The sequence below is a fragment of the Acanthisitta chloris genome, unplaced genomic scaffold, assembly GCF_000695815.1.
Source record: "Acanthisitta chloris isolate BGI_N310 unplaced genomic scaffold, ASM69581v1 scaffold12258, whole genome shotgun sequence".
Taxonomy (NCBI): domain Eukaryota; kingdom Metazoa; phylum Chordata; class Aves; order Passeriformes; family Acanthisittidae; genus Acanthisitta; species Acanthisitta chloris.
This window is the reverse complement of record NW_008686510.1, coordinates 6,458-20,890: the sequence shown is the minus strand read 5'-3', so window position 1 is coordinate 20,890 and position 14,433 is coordinate 6,458. Positions and strand designations below refer to the sequence as shown.

The following is a 14,433-nucleotide window of genomic DNA, read 5'->3' as shown; positions in this document are numbered from 1 at the left end:
ACTGCCTGTTGGGACTCTCATTGTAAGAAAGACATGGAGCAAGTCCAGATGAGGCCACAAAGGTGCTTAGGGGGCTGGAGCACCTCTGCTATGGAGACAGACTGAGAGAATTGGGGTTGTTCAGCCTAGGGAAGAGAAGGCATCTCCAGGAAGACCTTAGAGCCCCTTCCAGTGCCTAAAAGGGCTACAAGAGAGCGGGACAGGGGCTTTGGACAAGGCTATGGAGTGACAGGACAAGGGGGAATGGATTCAGACTAAAAGAGGGGAGATTTAGATTGGTTATTCTTCCCTGTGAGGGTGGTGAGGCACTGGCACAGGTTGCCCAGGGAAGCTGTAGCTGCCTGGCAGTGTTCAAGGCCAGGCTGGATGGGGCTTGGAGCAACCTAGGCTAGTGGAGGTGTTCCTGCCCATGCTAGGCAGGTTGGAATGAGATGGTCTTTGAATTTCCTTCCAATCCAAACCAGTCTATGATTCTATGGTTCAATAATACCAGTCCAAACACTCCTATTTGCCTGCTGGTCTCTTGCTCAGTCCATGAGAACACCTTGAAGGGTCTTCTTGCACAGCCAGGGAAGTTACTGCTGACAAAATGGAAAAAATGGGCATCTCTCACCATTCATGAAAGAGAAAGGAGTCAGTATTTCCCCACTCAGTCTCACCTGCTCTCGTGTGCTCCTTGCAGCACAGCACTCTGGTTCCTCTCCATCTCTCTCGTGTGCTCCTTGCAGCACAGCACCCTGGCTCCTCTCCATCCCCTGCCCACTCCCTGCTGCAGGGAAGGAAATGGTGCAACTGCAGCTCCCAGGGCTGTGCAACACCAGAGGGTTGTTCCATATCCTTCTGTTACACTGTGCTAAGTGGCCAATTTGTGCCTTTCACAACTGCACCTACCAACGGTTATATGAACATCTTGGTTGCCCAACACAGGAACCTGACCCACTTCAGTTCAAAGCTTCCTCATGCCCAAGGTGAGAGATCTGTCAGCTAGCTCAGGAAAGATGGGGAATGCACTGAGACATCTCAGCTGTATTATCATACACTTGAAAATTGTTTTGTTAGGAGTACTTTACCAGGAGTGCATTAGATATATTACAGTCACAATGACATTTTGATGTGTTTTACAAAGAACAGAGCAAAATACAATACTGTTAAGATCTCTTAGAGAAAAAAAAAACCATAAAAATAGACGTACACAACTACAAGCAATTTGGAGTCATCTCTGCACACAAATGAGATGGGAAAAATGTCAAAGAACAGGTAGCTTAGAGCCAATTTACAAAGTAGTAGATTGCAAAACAGGACTCAAGAAAAAGCTTCTTCAGTGTCTGTGCACCTGTAACACAGTTGTACTTCCCTTCTTGTGCCTACTGCCTTAGCTGGCTTTACACTCAGCCTTTTCTTTGCAAGACTGTGTAGAGTGGATTGAAGTGCTGCAATTCCTTCCTTAGTAAAATCTGGAGCATGTGAGTTCACAAAAGTCTGTAAAAGTCAGTAGCTTTTCAAGGCAGGTCTGCCCAGGCAAAAGTTATCTAATGAGATATTTAAAACTCTACTAGTGCAAACCAGCAGTCAGGAATAAATCAGAAATAAAATCTGGTTGAAAGAGCTCATTATTGCAGAAATCCCACTGGAGACCCCTCAACTGGGAATGGCCAGGCACTACATGAATAATGCCTTAATTTTTAGATGGTTTTGATTGCAGTAGATTCCAGCAGCTAGTATTAAACTAGCCAAGCTCAGGAATACTTTACTACCTCTCTGCTGTGAAGTCTTCATTGAAAATGTCACCCATACCACCTCCCCTTCTGTCTCTCTGTTAAGGAGAACTGAGGGGATTTGCAGAGAGCTTATGCCAAATGAAGGTGAATAAGCAACAAAGGCTGTTTCTGGCAAGGATCACACAAAGCCACATACCCTGTGTTTCAGTTCAGGGGTAAGCAGCATCCCCAAACCCTAAATACCCACTGAGATCTTTTATCAGCACATTGCCTCATTTATAAGCCTAGACTCCATTGTACTGAGCAAATTACAACCAAAAAGCCTAGACTGCAGGGACATAACTTTTATATAAATATCTGTTTGGTGGCTACGAGTGTGGAAACCAGCAGTTCTTCCTGGCAGGATGGGGGAGAAAGCAGCAGGGATGAAACCAGCCAAACCACTTGTCATAATCCCAGGGAGGGCTAAAAAATTGTTTGGGGATTACATATTGGCTGTAAAAAAAAAAAAAAGCTTAGAACCACAAGTGACAAATTTGTCTCTAACTGCTTGTTCCATGGAGGTTTTCAGAAAACACAATGTACAGATGCTCTTTGCAAACTAGAAATGGGGCAGAGACACATCTGTTTCTCCTCTGAAGAAAACCTACAGGACTTCAGAGATTTCTGTAACTTGGAATATCAGATAGTTTATGTGAAAGTGCCATGACTCATTTAAATTTCCTATTAACCAAGACATGTCTGTAAAGAAAATCTAAAGCTTTCCTGTTAGTAGTGCAGAAAAATCAAACTGAAGGATTACAAGAGACACCAAGGAACCTGCTGTATAGAACAGCAGCTGAAACCAAGAAGGGACTAAATGAATTATTTTAAAACCTAGAATTTTTGAACTCCATGTCTGTTATGCCCATAAAACTTGGGTTTGCAACTGTCGTTTCAGAACTTGAAACTGCTTTAATAAGAATTTTATTGTCAAAAACTAGGGGTTTGGTGAAAAGACTTCATGGATTTAAGTAAAATAATTGACAATTTCAGCTGAACGGGGAAAAAAAAACATTTCCATGCAACAGCATCTGTATTTATTAGCCTAAGTGAGTTCTCATGCTGCACCAAACACTACACACTCATGTGTTCTTGTTCACAAAGCTCTGGAGGTCACATCCACCCAGGGAGGAGGCACTGGAATGAGCAGTGAAAGACAAACTGGTTACATCCACTGTGGAGCTTTGCCCACTTTTTCCCTCCAGCTCAATCTTCTGGACCACATTCATGGTTCCTACCCTTTTTGGCCTAAATGTGCCCTTGCTTCAGGAGGAGGAAGAAAGCTGTTAAGAAACAGTTCAACCAGAATTTCCTGAAATGTGGGATTGTTCGTTTCCATCTGTTACTCTTTGCTAAGAGACAATTGTTTTATCTCTTTCCCAACCAGCTCTAACAACTGTTAGAGCCTGTAGACATCCTCAGTGCTGGATATGGCAACACCATCTACCCAGAGCTGTAATACTTTGCTCAAGGCTGATTGGCCAAGACAACATTGACTTGGATTTTCAAAAACACATAAATAGCTCAGGTGGCTACTGTTCAACGTCTTTGGCTGGATCAAAGAACACAGCTGGAACAACCCCAAAATGCCACTTCTCAGTCTGGTTGCACTGGTCAGCTTGGTGTCCACTGGTGAGTTGAGATTGTTATTCTGCAGCTGATCTTGACTGGTTTTAGGCAGACATTAATGAATCGTTGAAATATAAATTATGCTAAGTTTTCTTCAATCTGGTTTTATGGAGAACTATGGTAATGTGCACAGTTATGACTACTATAAAACATGGAATTAGGTGTGCATTTATACATTGAAGTGGTTAGAGGTTACGTGAAGAATCTTAGAACCATAGAATTATTAAGGTTGGAAAAGATCTCATAGATTATCAAGTCTGAATGCCAACCCAGCACCACAAAAAAAGTGAAAATAATTTGATTTATTTCACAAACTATTTACAAAAAATCTTTATCTACAGCCTTGCTTTCTTTGTAGTTTATGTACCTTACAGTAAGACCTCAAGAAAAAAATGGATCAACTCTATTCAGCATGTTCTATAATGTCCTTTTACCTACAGTTTCTGAAATTATAAACTATTGTGAGCTCGTCTCTTCCACTGTCTTATCCACTATTCCACATCCTATCTCACACCTTAACACTCTGTTTCACTGGGCTAAGAACATGGTTGAATTTTCCCCATTTTCTTCTCTTCCACATGAAGTGTTTGCCAAGCAGCTGGACACACACCCACCCCAACAGCAGCACAGACACTGGGCACCCATCTGCAGTGGGAATCCAACCAACCAAATCCGGGGCTGCGACAGATACGGCTGTGGGAATTTCGGTGCTGACAGGTAACACAGTGGGCAGGGGGAGTCTGAGCCATGAGCAATTGTCCCATGTTAACCAATCTATTGACACATACATAAGCATAGAATCATAGAATCAACCTGTTTATAAGAGACCTCCAAGACCATCAAGTCCAACCCTACTGTGGTTAATAGACCATGGCACTAAGTGCCACATCCAGTCTCAGCTTGAAAACCTCCAGGGATGGTGAATCCACCACCTCCTTGGGCAGCACATTCCAATACCTGAGCACTAATGCTAACCCTGACAGACATCTCTCATCATGTATTTATGTTTCCAGGCACAGTGGCAAAGGAAAGCATGCGGGTGTGGATGTCATCTGCTCTGATGGAGCGACCGTGTTCGCTCCTTTCAGTGGGCAACTCTCTGGACCCATTCGTTTCTTCCATAATGGAAATGCCATTGATGATGGGGTCCAAATCAGGGGATCAGGCAAGTAATTAACAGCAGGTCTGCTGTAAGACAGGCACAAGTAATCACTTCATTTACTCGAGTGAAGTTTCTGTGGCTTTTCAATTCAAGGACAGCACTGACTAATCTTACACTCCCTCTAGCAAACTGAAATATTGGAAGAGAGCAGCAGCAGGATGCAGTCCTTTCCTATGCTTTCTTGGAGAGGAGGGAAGAAAGGAGTTGAAAAACAGGTAGCAGGAAAACAACAACCCCAAATCAAAAAATAAAAGGAAACAGTAAAAATAGAGCATTGGAAGTATGCTTAGATTTGCTGAGAGGATGTTTTCCTGTCCTTATTTTCCAACTCCTTTTCCTCTTTTCTATAATAAATTCAGTAATTTTGATTTCACAATTGTTGGTACCTTGACTACATTTCTGCTTCATCCTTACAGTCTCCAGTAAGGCTGGCAGGGAATGTTTCTTGCTTACTCCAAGAGCAGCTGATGTTTCCTGACCTTGCTTCCTCTCCCATCTCTTCCAGGTTACTGTGTGAAACTTGTCTGTATTCACCCCATCCGGTACCACGGCCAAATCCGCAGAGGGCAACAACTTGGGAGAATGCTGCCAATGCAAAAAGTGTTTCCTGGCATTATTTCTCATATCCATGTTGAGAACTGCGACCACTCTGATCCTACTCATCAGCTTACACCTGGTAAAAAAATCACCCCAAACTACTAAAAAAAAACCCAACTCAGAATAAGAGTAGATTTGCACTCTAGGACCTGTGATACTCTCTTTGAAATTTTGTCTTTAAAGTGTTTCTTGTATGAGATAACCCTAATCTAAAAACATTACCATCCATCTAGGTGTACATTCTATTTACATCTCCTAAAAGATGACAAATTTTGTGGAGGAAAATCCCACTATGTGCCTGGGATGTAATCCCAGTATGTTCTTACCTAACTATAAAACACAGTAGTTACAAACATGCAAGGCTTAAAGCAATCTAAAAGTTAGCTTTGCTATGCTGTGTTTCTGTCTTTCAAAGATGTTCCACCGTTGCCACAAGAAGACAGACGTTGGGCCACAGTGTGTGCTGGGAATCCTACCAACGAGATAAGAGGCTGTGATAAATATGGCTGTGGATACTATGGAGCTCCAAGGTATTGTATAATTGGAACACATGAGGTTTTGTTGTTCCTCCACTGAAGTAAGAGTTGAACTCTGTTTAAATCACAGAAGAATTACAGCTTTGAAGGTTTAGAGGTTGAAGGCCATAAGGAAACTTTTCAGCTGCCCCACATTGCTCATAACATCTTTCTGCTTAGAGGTTTTTATGGCTTGGGTTAAGCCATGCCTGAGCTGACCTGGTGTTGGGAACAGTCCTGACTCAAGTTGGACGGTTGGATTTAAATGTCCTTTGCACAAGCAAAATTTCTGTGACTCTAGGGTTCTATCTAAAGACTTGGAAGAAAAGCTTTTTTTTCTCCAACGCTAACAGGTCATCCACCCTACATGGCATTACATCACCTACACCAAAACCCCCTCTGCAGATTCTTCAGCCAGATGCTTCCTAACAACCCATTTCCAGATCTCTCTCTCCGTAACTTCAGGCCTGACAAGAGGTTTCTCTAATTGTCTTTCCTTTTAGACGCAATGGCAAAGGGAAGCACAGGGCAGTGGATGTCATCTGCTCTGATGGAGCGACCGTGTATGCTCCTTTCTCTGGACAGCTCTCTGGGCCCATCAAATTCTTCCACAATGGAAATGCCATTGATGATGGAGTCCAAATCAGGGGATCAGGTAAATAGCCAGTTTTCCATTTAAGGTTTGTCTTGAGGTTATACAGGATGACCTCAAGACATACATACCTTGCAGCTAGCTACCTAAGCAAGGCACATGTTTGCTTCTAGCCACTCACATGCTCCTGCTAGAATGCAAATAACTGAGTTCTGTAGAATGTCTTCAAGCTCTTCCCTTTACTAAAACAGGAATCTCACCTTTTCCGCCCCCTTCCATCTCCCCTCTTCCACCAAGCCAACAACTCCAACCACTACCTATTTTTATGACCACTGCCTTTGCTATTTCAGTATTTCTGCTGTTGTTATCTCAGTGGAAAGGGTAAGACAGACACTGTTAATGTTTCTGAAATAAGAGTTAGTACAGAAGAAGAAATGTTCCATCAATCATCTAATGTTTTCCCTCTTGTTTTCACCAGGATTCTGTGTAAAACTGCTCTGCATCCATCCTGTAAGATACAACGGTGTCATTTCCAAGGGACAAGTCCTTGGGAAAATGTTGCCAATGCAAAGAGTATTTCCTGGGATCACATCTCACATTCATATTGAGAACTGCGATCACTCCGATCCTGCTAGGAATCTCGAAAGAGGGAAAGGGCAAAGACAGTGAAATGGAAACGTAGCAAATTCCAAATAAATTCATCTCAGCATCCAAAAGTTGCTTTTATTTCTCATGCACAACACTTTGTATTGACTCAACACTCTAAGCCTTACACAAGCAGTGTGTCTAGCAGATGGCAAAAGGGACTCGCACAAGGAAAACAGATTTGAGCTTTTGTTGGAAATTGCATTTTCAAGGGAATCGGGAAATGAGCAATGACTAGTGATAAGCTTTCTCAGGCTGAAAAATCAGCTACACTGCAAACTGTCTCACCCCCTCGAGTGGCAGAGAAGGTGCATTGCTATCAGCCTCTCCCTCACCTCCCAGCTGGCCTCCCATACGATCAGAGAGCAAAGAGAATACCCAAAAAAATCAGCCCACTGAAAAATCATACCCTTAGTAAATGCAGACCCATTTAGCTAGCAGCTTGGAGCTGGATCTTTAATGTCTTTTCCAACTTTTGTGACTCTGTGATTTGTGGCTTCACAGAAAAGCTGTTTTAGTGAGAAGGACTGAGAAAAGGACAATATTCAAAGTAGCATATTAAGAGTGTGCCCCTGAACTGTATTTCTGATGCAGATGTGTCTGATAATTCACTAATGCTGTTCTGTTGGCTGGAGAGACACAAAGTACTCCAAGACTTCCCAACAGCAAGATTTGTCCACATTCCATTTTCCAGCTTGCAGGTCAGAAATCTTCAGGTTTCAGGCACAAACATGAAATGACACTTCCTATAATCTAAGATTTAAACATTTCTGCTGCCTCTTCCCAGGTTTGTAACTTCACACAGTTCCTAGCAGGACAGAACCCTAACAGTGCAACAGATGGGTAAGAGTCTAGTGTCAGTGCACAGATTAGATCACTTTATTCCATTTCCATTTAAAGCAAACCACACAGCTTGAACCAAACACTGTTTGGAAATATTTCAGTCATTTGTTTAAAAGAAGATGATAATCCTTTGGATTATGGAAGTGCTTGGCTCACAGGTGCTACTAACCAGTCACTCAGCTGCTTCTCCACTGTGCAACAGGCACTAAGGCATTACAGACTCAGCTTTTGTGCGTTACCTTAACTCCTTCAGCTTGAAACTGGGAACAAGTGTGTCCAAGTAAAAGGTGGTTTAACCCTTTAGCTGTTGCTTTGTGTAAACAGGGAAGAAAATGACATGTTATCAGATGTAAATGCACCAGTCTTGGCTGGGGTAGTTAATTTTCTTCATAGTCGCTAGAATAAAGTTGTGTTTTGGATCTGTGCTGGAAACAGCATAGGTAACACAGGGATGTTTTTGCTATTTAGTGCCTACACAGTCAAGGCCTGCTCTGCTTCTTGTACTGCCCCATCAGAGGGGGCTGAGGCTGCAGAGGAGCTGGGAAGTGACACAGGACAGTGATCCCAGCTGACCCAAGGGACATTCCACACCATATGGCATCATGCTCAGCATATAAAGCTGGAGGAAGGAGGAGGAAGGGAGATCCTTAGGAGTGATGACATTTGTCTTCCCAAGTCACCACACTGTGTGACAGAGCCCTAGAGAGGGCTGAGCACCTGCCTGCCCACGGGAAGTGATGAATGAACTCCTTTTTTTTGGCGTTGCAAGTGGAAGACAGAACAAGTACAGCATGAAAATAATCACAGCAAAATTTATATACAATGCATTTTAAGTTTCCAGTGCACAAAATGTCACCACAAAAATACAAACTCTAATTTACATCGACTCACCATGCCTTTTTCCCCTTTTAAGAAAATAAATATAATAAAATCTTCTTTCTCAAAAAACGTTAATAACAAGAAGTATTAAACAGTCCTGAATTAAGCATTTCAGGATCACCTCCAGCAACCCTTTTCTCTCAATCAAGGCTTACAGCAAAGCTCTGTGAGATACAGGTAAGATTACTACAGGCCATTTTGACCTCTAAAGGGCAAATAATTTATTTTTTAAGCGCTCTAAGTCGTTGACTCCAGATTGAAAGGGATCAAAACAACTGTATTCCAGCTGATCTTTCCTTCTCACTAGCAATATTTATGAAATCCTTCTTATCACCTAATAATGAAAGCATGGAACAGCATTCAGACATCAGTCTTTGATTACAAAGACTTGAACCAAAATCCAAAGCTATTCCTTATATTCTGGCCATTTCCAAAGTGCTTTATTGCTCAAACAATCAACCTAGATCCAAACTTTTACATTCATTAATTTTAACAAAGTCTCTTTCCCATCTTTTCAAGGCATAAGACAAAACCATCATACTGTACACAATGTGGTCTCTACAGTTTCACTAATTAGACAAAATGATTTAAAGTGCAATTTGAAAAGTTTTTTTTGTAAGCATAGGCTTACTAACATTTTAATATACTGCCATGAGTTTAAGCTAGATTGTACTTGATTAACCTGGGCTAGTGCAAGTATTTTAATGTACAAGCTTTTACAATTAAAACATGAAGTGTTTTTTGTTTAAATAGCTACATAAAACATCATGACAAATAATACAGTACTCCAAGTTGTAGCCATCTTTCCATAAAGATGGACTTCCTGAAGGAAAAAAGTTTCTCTGTTCTTCTTCTGACCACATCAGAAAGATGACATGAAAAAAAAAAAAAGCCAAAACCACTTTAAAGTGAATGGAACATTTAAACTGAAGCTCAGAGAAGCCCAAGTTCACTGAAGTTTGAAGTACCTGTAAACCACAGACACTTTCAGAACTGTTAAGTACACTTAAATCTATTTTCTATTCCAACATACAATTAATATTCTAGAATGTTTTGTTTTGCTGTTAAGACTACTAGAGGTTCTCATGGTAGAAAAACTCAAATATGAAACTAAGCTTCCACCTTTCACTTTTAAATCCCTTATTGCATAGAAAGCAACACCCCAATTCTACCATTTTATCCACAAATGGAGAGAGAGTTTACCACATTGGCATCATATCAGGAAACCACATTCTTCCAAGGTGTTTGGAGACTTCCAAAGGAAGCTGATCTAAGGTACAATCACTATCTGGAATCAGTACCTCCTCCATTATGGAAAGCTGGGTCAGCCTGCCCCCACACATCTTTACAAACTCAATAAACCCTCTGCAGGTGACTTCACATTCCCCAAGTCCCATGGCTGTCAAGTTCTTACAGCGTTTAGCAATCTGCATGAGTTCCTCATCCAAAGGCTGAAGTCCATTAGCACACACAACCAGCTCAATCAGCCTGGGGCAATTCATGCCAATACGACCCAACATCGCTTTGCTCACTGCACGACCGAAGTAGAGGTGTGTAACAGGCGTTTCCTCTCCGAAGAAAGCATCAAATTCATCTTCATATAAGAAGAAATACATCACAATGTTGACTTTGGGGGAGTGTTTAACAAGAGCATCCCAACTCTGCTTCTTAATGGTATGAAATTCCACTTGTCCAGGGTTTTCACTCACAACGTCTATGCGAAGGTGCTCGAGATTAACGTGTTTTTCGCTCGAAAGAGCCAGCAGCAGTTCATCACTCAGTACAAAGTAGTTCAAAGCCAGCTCCTTAAGTCCATGACAATGATCAGCAACACAGAGAATGCCTGAGGAACAGAAAAAATTTACTCTGTAAAATGAAAAGCTAATATAAACACAGCTGTTTGTTGTAAAGTTCAAGCAAGTACTAATTCTATTGGCTTGAGCATTCATGATTATATCGAAACCCCATGAAATATCAAAGTTCCAGATAACCACAATCCTTTACAGCAGTTTGGCCATAAACACTTAGCAGTAAAAGAGACAAATCTAACTAGTCACGTTCATTTTACATCTGTATATCTTCCTTTTTGCCCTTCCCTATGCAGAAGTTCAACTTTGAAGCAACAACTGAAATCAGGTCAGATTTGGCAGAAGTTGCCACTGTTCCCTTCCCTAACACCTTCCTTCAACTTTCACCTAAACCATCTATTTAAATTACCCCCAATAACCTAGTTTAACAGGTAAAACAGAGCCTTAACTGCTCTTAATCTGCTGGAATACAAAGTACACAGATAGTTGCCTTTTGTGGAGTCCAGAAAAGAATACAGGAAATACACCAGTTCCAGATTCCCTTTCCCTAGCACAAAGGTTTCAGGAGAAAAGGAAGTGAGAAGGGACCCAAAAGCTCTCTGAACTTTCTGACAAGGCTGCATTTGCCTTTCACCAACGAATGAGCAAGTTTGTAGACCCAGATCTGAACACACGAGGGCACTACAGAAACTGAAAACCCTCAGTCTTACACCTTGCTGAAATTTGGACACGCTCACAGCACCTTGCAAAACAATTCCTGACAACTGCGTTGACCTCCTTTATCTCACCCAAGCAGTAGCTGATTGATGGACTAAGGATTTTGCACGTGTTCCCACAGAAAGTCAGGCAGTTAAGTTTACAAAGCTGCACATATTTGGTTACCCTTCCACAGAACTGCAATGAAAGTCAAGTCCTTGGAACACAAATGAAAGGCACTGATTTTGAAGACTTTTCCTTCTCAAGGCCTATCCTAAGAGGTACTGAAGCAGCTGGAAAGAATGTAGAAAATCCTCAGGATTCCAGAAGATGCAGACAAATGAACAGCATCTCCACCTTCATCAATCCAACTCATTCACCAACAGTGCCATTCTTCTTCTTCCCCTTTCAACTCTCCAAAGCCAACACTAAGTCAATGAAAGGACCCTGAGAGACTCAACCAGAAGTTTTATGAATAACTTGTGCCAAACTAAGTCTTCACTATTGTTTTATGACACTTCACTACTCCATTTTTCACATCTATTCACTACTCACCATCAGATGAAACATGAGGACAGCTGCTCATTTTTAAGAGTTTCAGAGTATCACTGTTGTTAGCAACAAGAACCTTCAAGGAAGGATCATCAAGTGGCGTGTCGTCTACCTTGATTGATGATAATGACTTAGAGTTTACAAAAACTACTGTCAGTGCTGAAGAAAAATGAGCCTGTTTGGAGAAATTGCAGGAGGAAAATAAAATCTTATAAAAAGGTAGGCAGAACTTCAACACCTTAACCTCACATTCTGCACACAAAGAAAATACAAAGTTAAATCACTTCTTAGGCATCCCTTTCATATGTTACAAAGAAAGGCTTATTTTAGCAGGAACACAGGGGATCTTTGTTTAAAAATATGCTGCTGCATGTGACAAAAATTAACTTTACACTCAGTAGTTAACTCATCCACTCTGAATTATCATTTTGCTGCAATAAAACAGGGGTAAGTGGACACAGGGATAAGCTTGAAGTATCTAAAATTTATCTGCAGCAAAAAAGAAATGGCATTTTATTTATTTTCTAGAAAGTTACTCCTCTGTCACTACAAAGCAACTACAGACTGTTCCATAAACATTACCAACAACTGATTAACAACATATTAAGAAAGCTAAAGGGGTTGAAGAGTGAATTGAATCACACAAGGTACAGTTTGTAGAACATTACCTTGGAGACATTCATGAAACTTGGTTTTGCTGTAGAGATCAAACCCAGTGTCTTGATAGAACAGTTCACCAACTGAGAAAGGATGTCACAGGCTGCTTCTGCTGACTCAGTACTACTATCAACCTGTAACAGCAATTCAAAAACAGTGAAGTCATTCTTCAATATTATTTAGAAAACAGCACCATGGATACCCAAGACTGTGAGTTCCACACCTAATCAGCTGTAGTGCTCCAGACTGCAAATACCATAAAGAAAAAGTGCAATATAAATTTGAAATTTCAAGACAAGAAAGAGCTCAGGTAAGTTACTACTAGAAAATTTTCCTGACTGCTGGGTATTTCTAGTATGACCAGGGAGCTTAAACCTAAATCTTCTCTTCAAATAACCTAATGCTATTACAGTACTGTAAGAATACTGGTGCTATGAAACAGTGGTATGTACATATTTGAAAAAAGTGCCAATTCTAACCTCTTAAGAGCCCAAAAATACCATACAAAGCCCAGATATGCTCCAGCAAACTAATCCATTTTACCTGCAGGGACTACACCTCTGCATCTTAAATAATGAACTGATTCTCAATTCATATGCCTAATGATTAGCTTTGGACACATCTCAATTACATCTCACCTTCCTCCTCTGTCTTGCATGGCATTAGCTCTTTCTTTACTTTGCAGCAATTCGAGTGTAGAAAATTGAAAGGAACTGTCAGAACATGTGGAAATAAACTGCTGCTGCAACTGCATCTTTAAACATAAGACTTCCCAGGCCCAACACTTAAGGCAGCTGACACAGAGAAGCTGCATTCACTGCACACAGTGATGTGACACCCCAAGGCTCTGTCCCAACCCTGGCTCACCTTGAAGCTGACATACTGCAGGTGTTCCCCATGCCTCTTGATAATCTGCTGAATGAGGTCTGGGTGTGTAGACTTTAAGTAAGAAGCAGCTGGCTGGCTGAGTTCAAACTCAAATCTCCTCCAGAGATCTGGGATGTGAAAAACTTCGTTCCACCTTCGACACACAGAAGATGCTCTGGCACGATCAAGCAAAGGCAGAAACTGAAAAACATGCAGGATCACATGGTGTGGAAGGTTGCCCCAGTCCATCGAGGTGTGCAGGTCAGACTGACCAAACACTGCACCATAGGAACTAGTTTTTGGTTTTTTGCTTGTCTGTGATGTTTGAGGAGCTTCATTTCCAACCACAGTTTTCTGCCTGGCTCTTTTCATCATGAAAGTTTCAGGGACTGGAACAATCCAATGTATTCAAACTGCAGAGTTTCCTGAAAGGTCTCACGTACAGCAGATCTCTAGAAAAAGACAGAACATTAGGAAGACCAAGCAGTGGAAACACACTAAGTGATAACAAGTTAACAAAATTTAAAACCAGCATGTTGCAATGAAAAGATGTATGTCCATATGTCAATATCCAGTGCACAGGCATTGGCAATGTCTTGGTACCTTTTATTTGGTACAACTTGATTTGAATCTGGAGAACTTGGGTTTGTTAATTTACCAAGTGTAGTTTCATGTGTTAGTATTTCATAGTACATAAAGCATTTTGGAGGGAAAGTATTTGACAGCAATTTAATTTGGCAGTAGAAAATTGTTTCAGTTTATACTTAAACTCAGCAGACAAACTACAGAATCCACTCACAATTTCTAAAAGAAGTTTACAGCTACAGAACCTAATTCATAAAGTCCCTTTATAAACCCAGATAAACCTGGAATAAATGTGTTCACAGGAGTCAGATTAAAGTTTTGTCCACCTTCCCTTTACTATTTTTTTGTAAAGCAAACCATACCAGGCAGAGGAAAAAAACATTTGTACAACTAAGAAAAAAAATTTTCCAAAGCCACTTATCAAAGCAGTTTACAGCTACAGAACCTAATTCATAAAGTCCCTTTATAAACCCAGATAAACCTGGAATAAATGTGTTCACAGGAGTCAGATTAAAGTTTTGTCCACCTTCCCTTTACTATTTTTTTGTAAAGCAAACCATACCAGGCAGAGGAAAAAAACATTTGTACAACTAAGAAAAAAAATTTTCCAAAGCCACTTATCAAAGCAGGGCAAAAGAAGTTCACA

General features: G+C 41.0%; 2 protein-coding genes across 2 annotated transcripts in view; one reads left to right on the top strand and one right to left on the bottom strand.

Moving 5' to 3' along the window:
• The first annotated feature begins 3,346 nt into the window (after positions 1-3,346).
• LOC103807448 (myeloid protein 1-like) lies at positions 3,347-6,971 on the top strand. The gene is made up of 7 exons (XM_009080174.1): positions 3,347-3,392; positions 3,974-4,106; positions 4,403-4,554; positions 5,057-5,227; positions 5,564-5,678; positions 6,167-6,318; positions 6,734-6,971. The coding sequence occupies exons 1-7, from the start codon at positions 3,347-3,349 to the stop codon at positions 6,922-6,924; spliced, it is 960 nt and encodes a 319-aa protein (XP_009078422.1). The 3' UTR covers positions 6,925-6,971.
• Positions 6,972-9,762: 2,791 nt separating this feature from the next.
• Positions 9,763-14,433, bottom strand: part of LOC103807447 (F-box/LRR-repeat protein 21-like) — an 8,085-nt gene continuing 3,414 nt past the window's right edge. The window contains exons 3-6 of the mRNA XM_009080173.1: positions 13,203-13,654; positions 12,347-12,469; positions 11,682-11,853; positions 9,763-10,465 (exon numbers count right to left, since the gene is read on the bottom strand). Coding sequence (XP_009078421.1) covers positions 9,822-10,465; positions 11,682-11,853; positions 12,347-12,469; positions 13,203-13,577 — 1,314 coding nt within the window. The 5' untranslated portion in view covers positions 13,578-13,654 and the 3' untranslated portion in view covers positions 9,763-9,821. The remainder of the gene's footprint in view (positions 10,466-11,681; positions 11,854-12,346; positions 12,470-13,202; positions 13,655-14,433) is intronic.

What these genes read in the sequence shown, in the direction of transcription:
- LOC103807448 (XM_009080174.1), top strand. Translation starts at nt 3,347, where the DNA reads ATGCCACTTCTCAGTCTGGTTGCACTGGTCAGCTTGGTGTCCACTG. An exon ending in GGTCAGCTTGGTGTCCACTG is followed by an intron (nt 3,393 to 3,973) that starts GTGAGTTGAGAT and finishes TTCCACATGAAG; the next exon opens with TGTTTGCCAAGCAGCTGGAC. An exon ending in AGTCCAAATCAGGGGATCAG is followed by an intron (nt 6,319 to 6,733) that starts GTAAATAGCCAG and finishes TGTTTTCACCAG; the next exon opens with GATTCTGTGTAAAACTGCTC.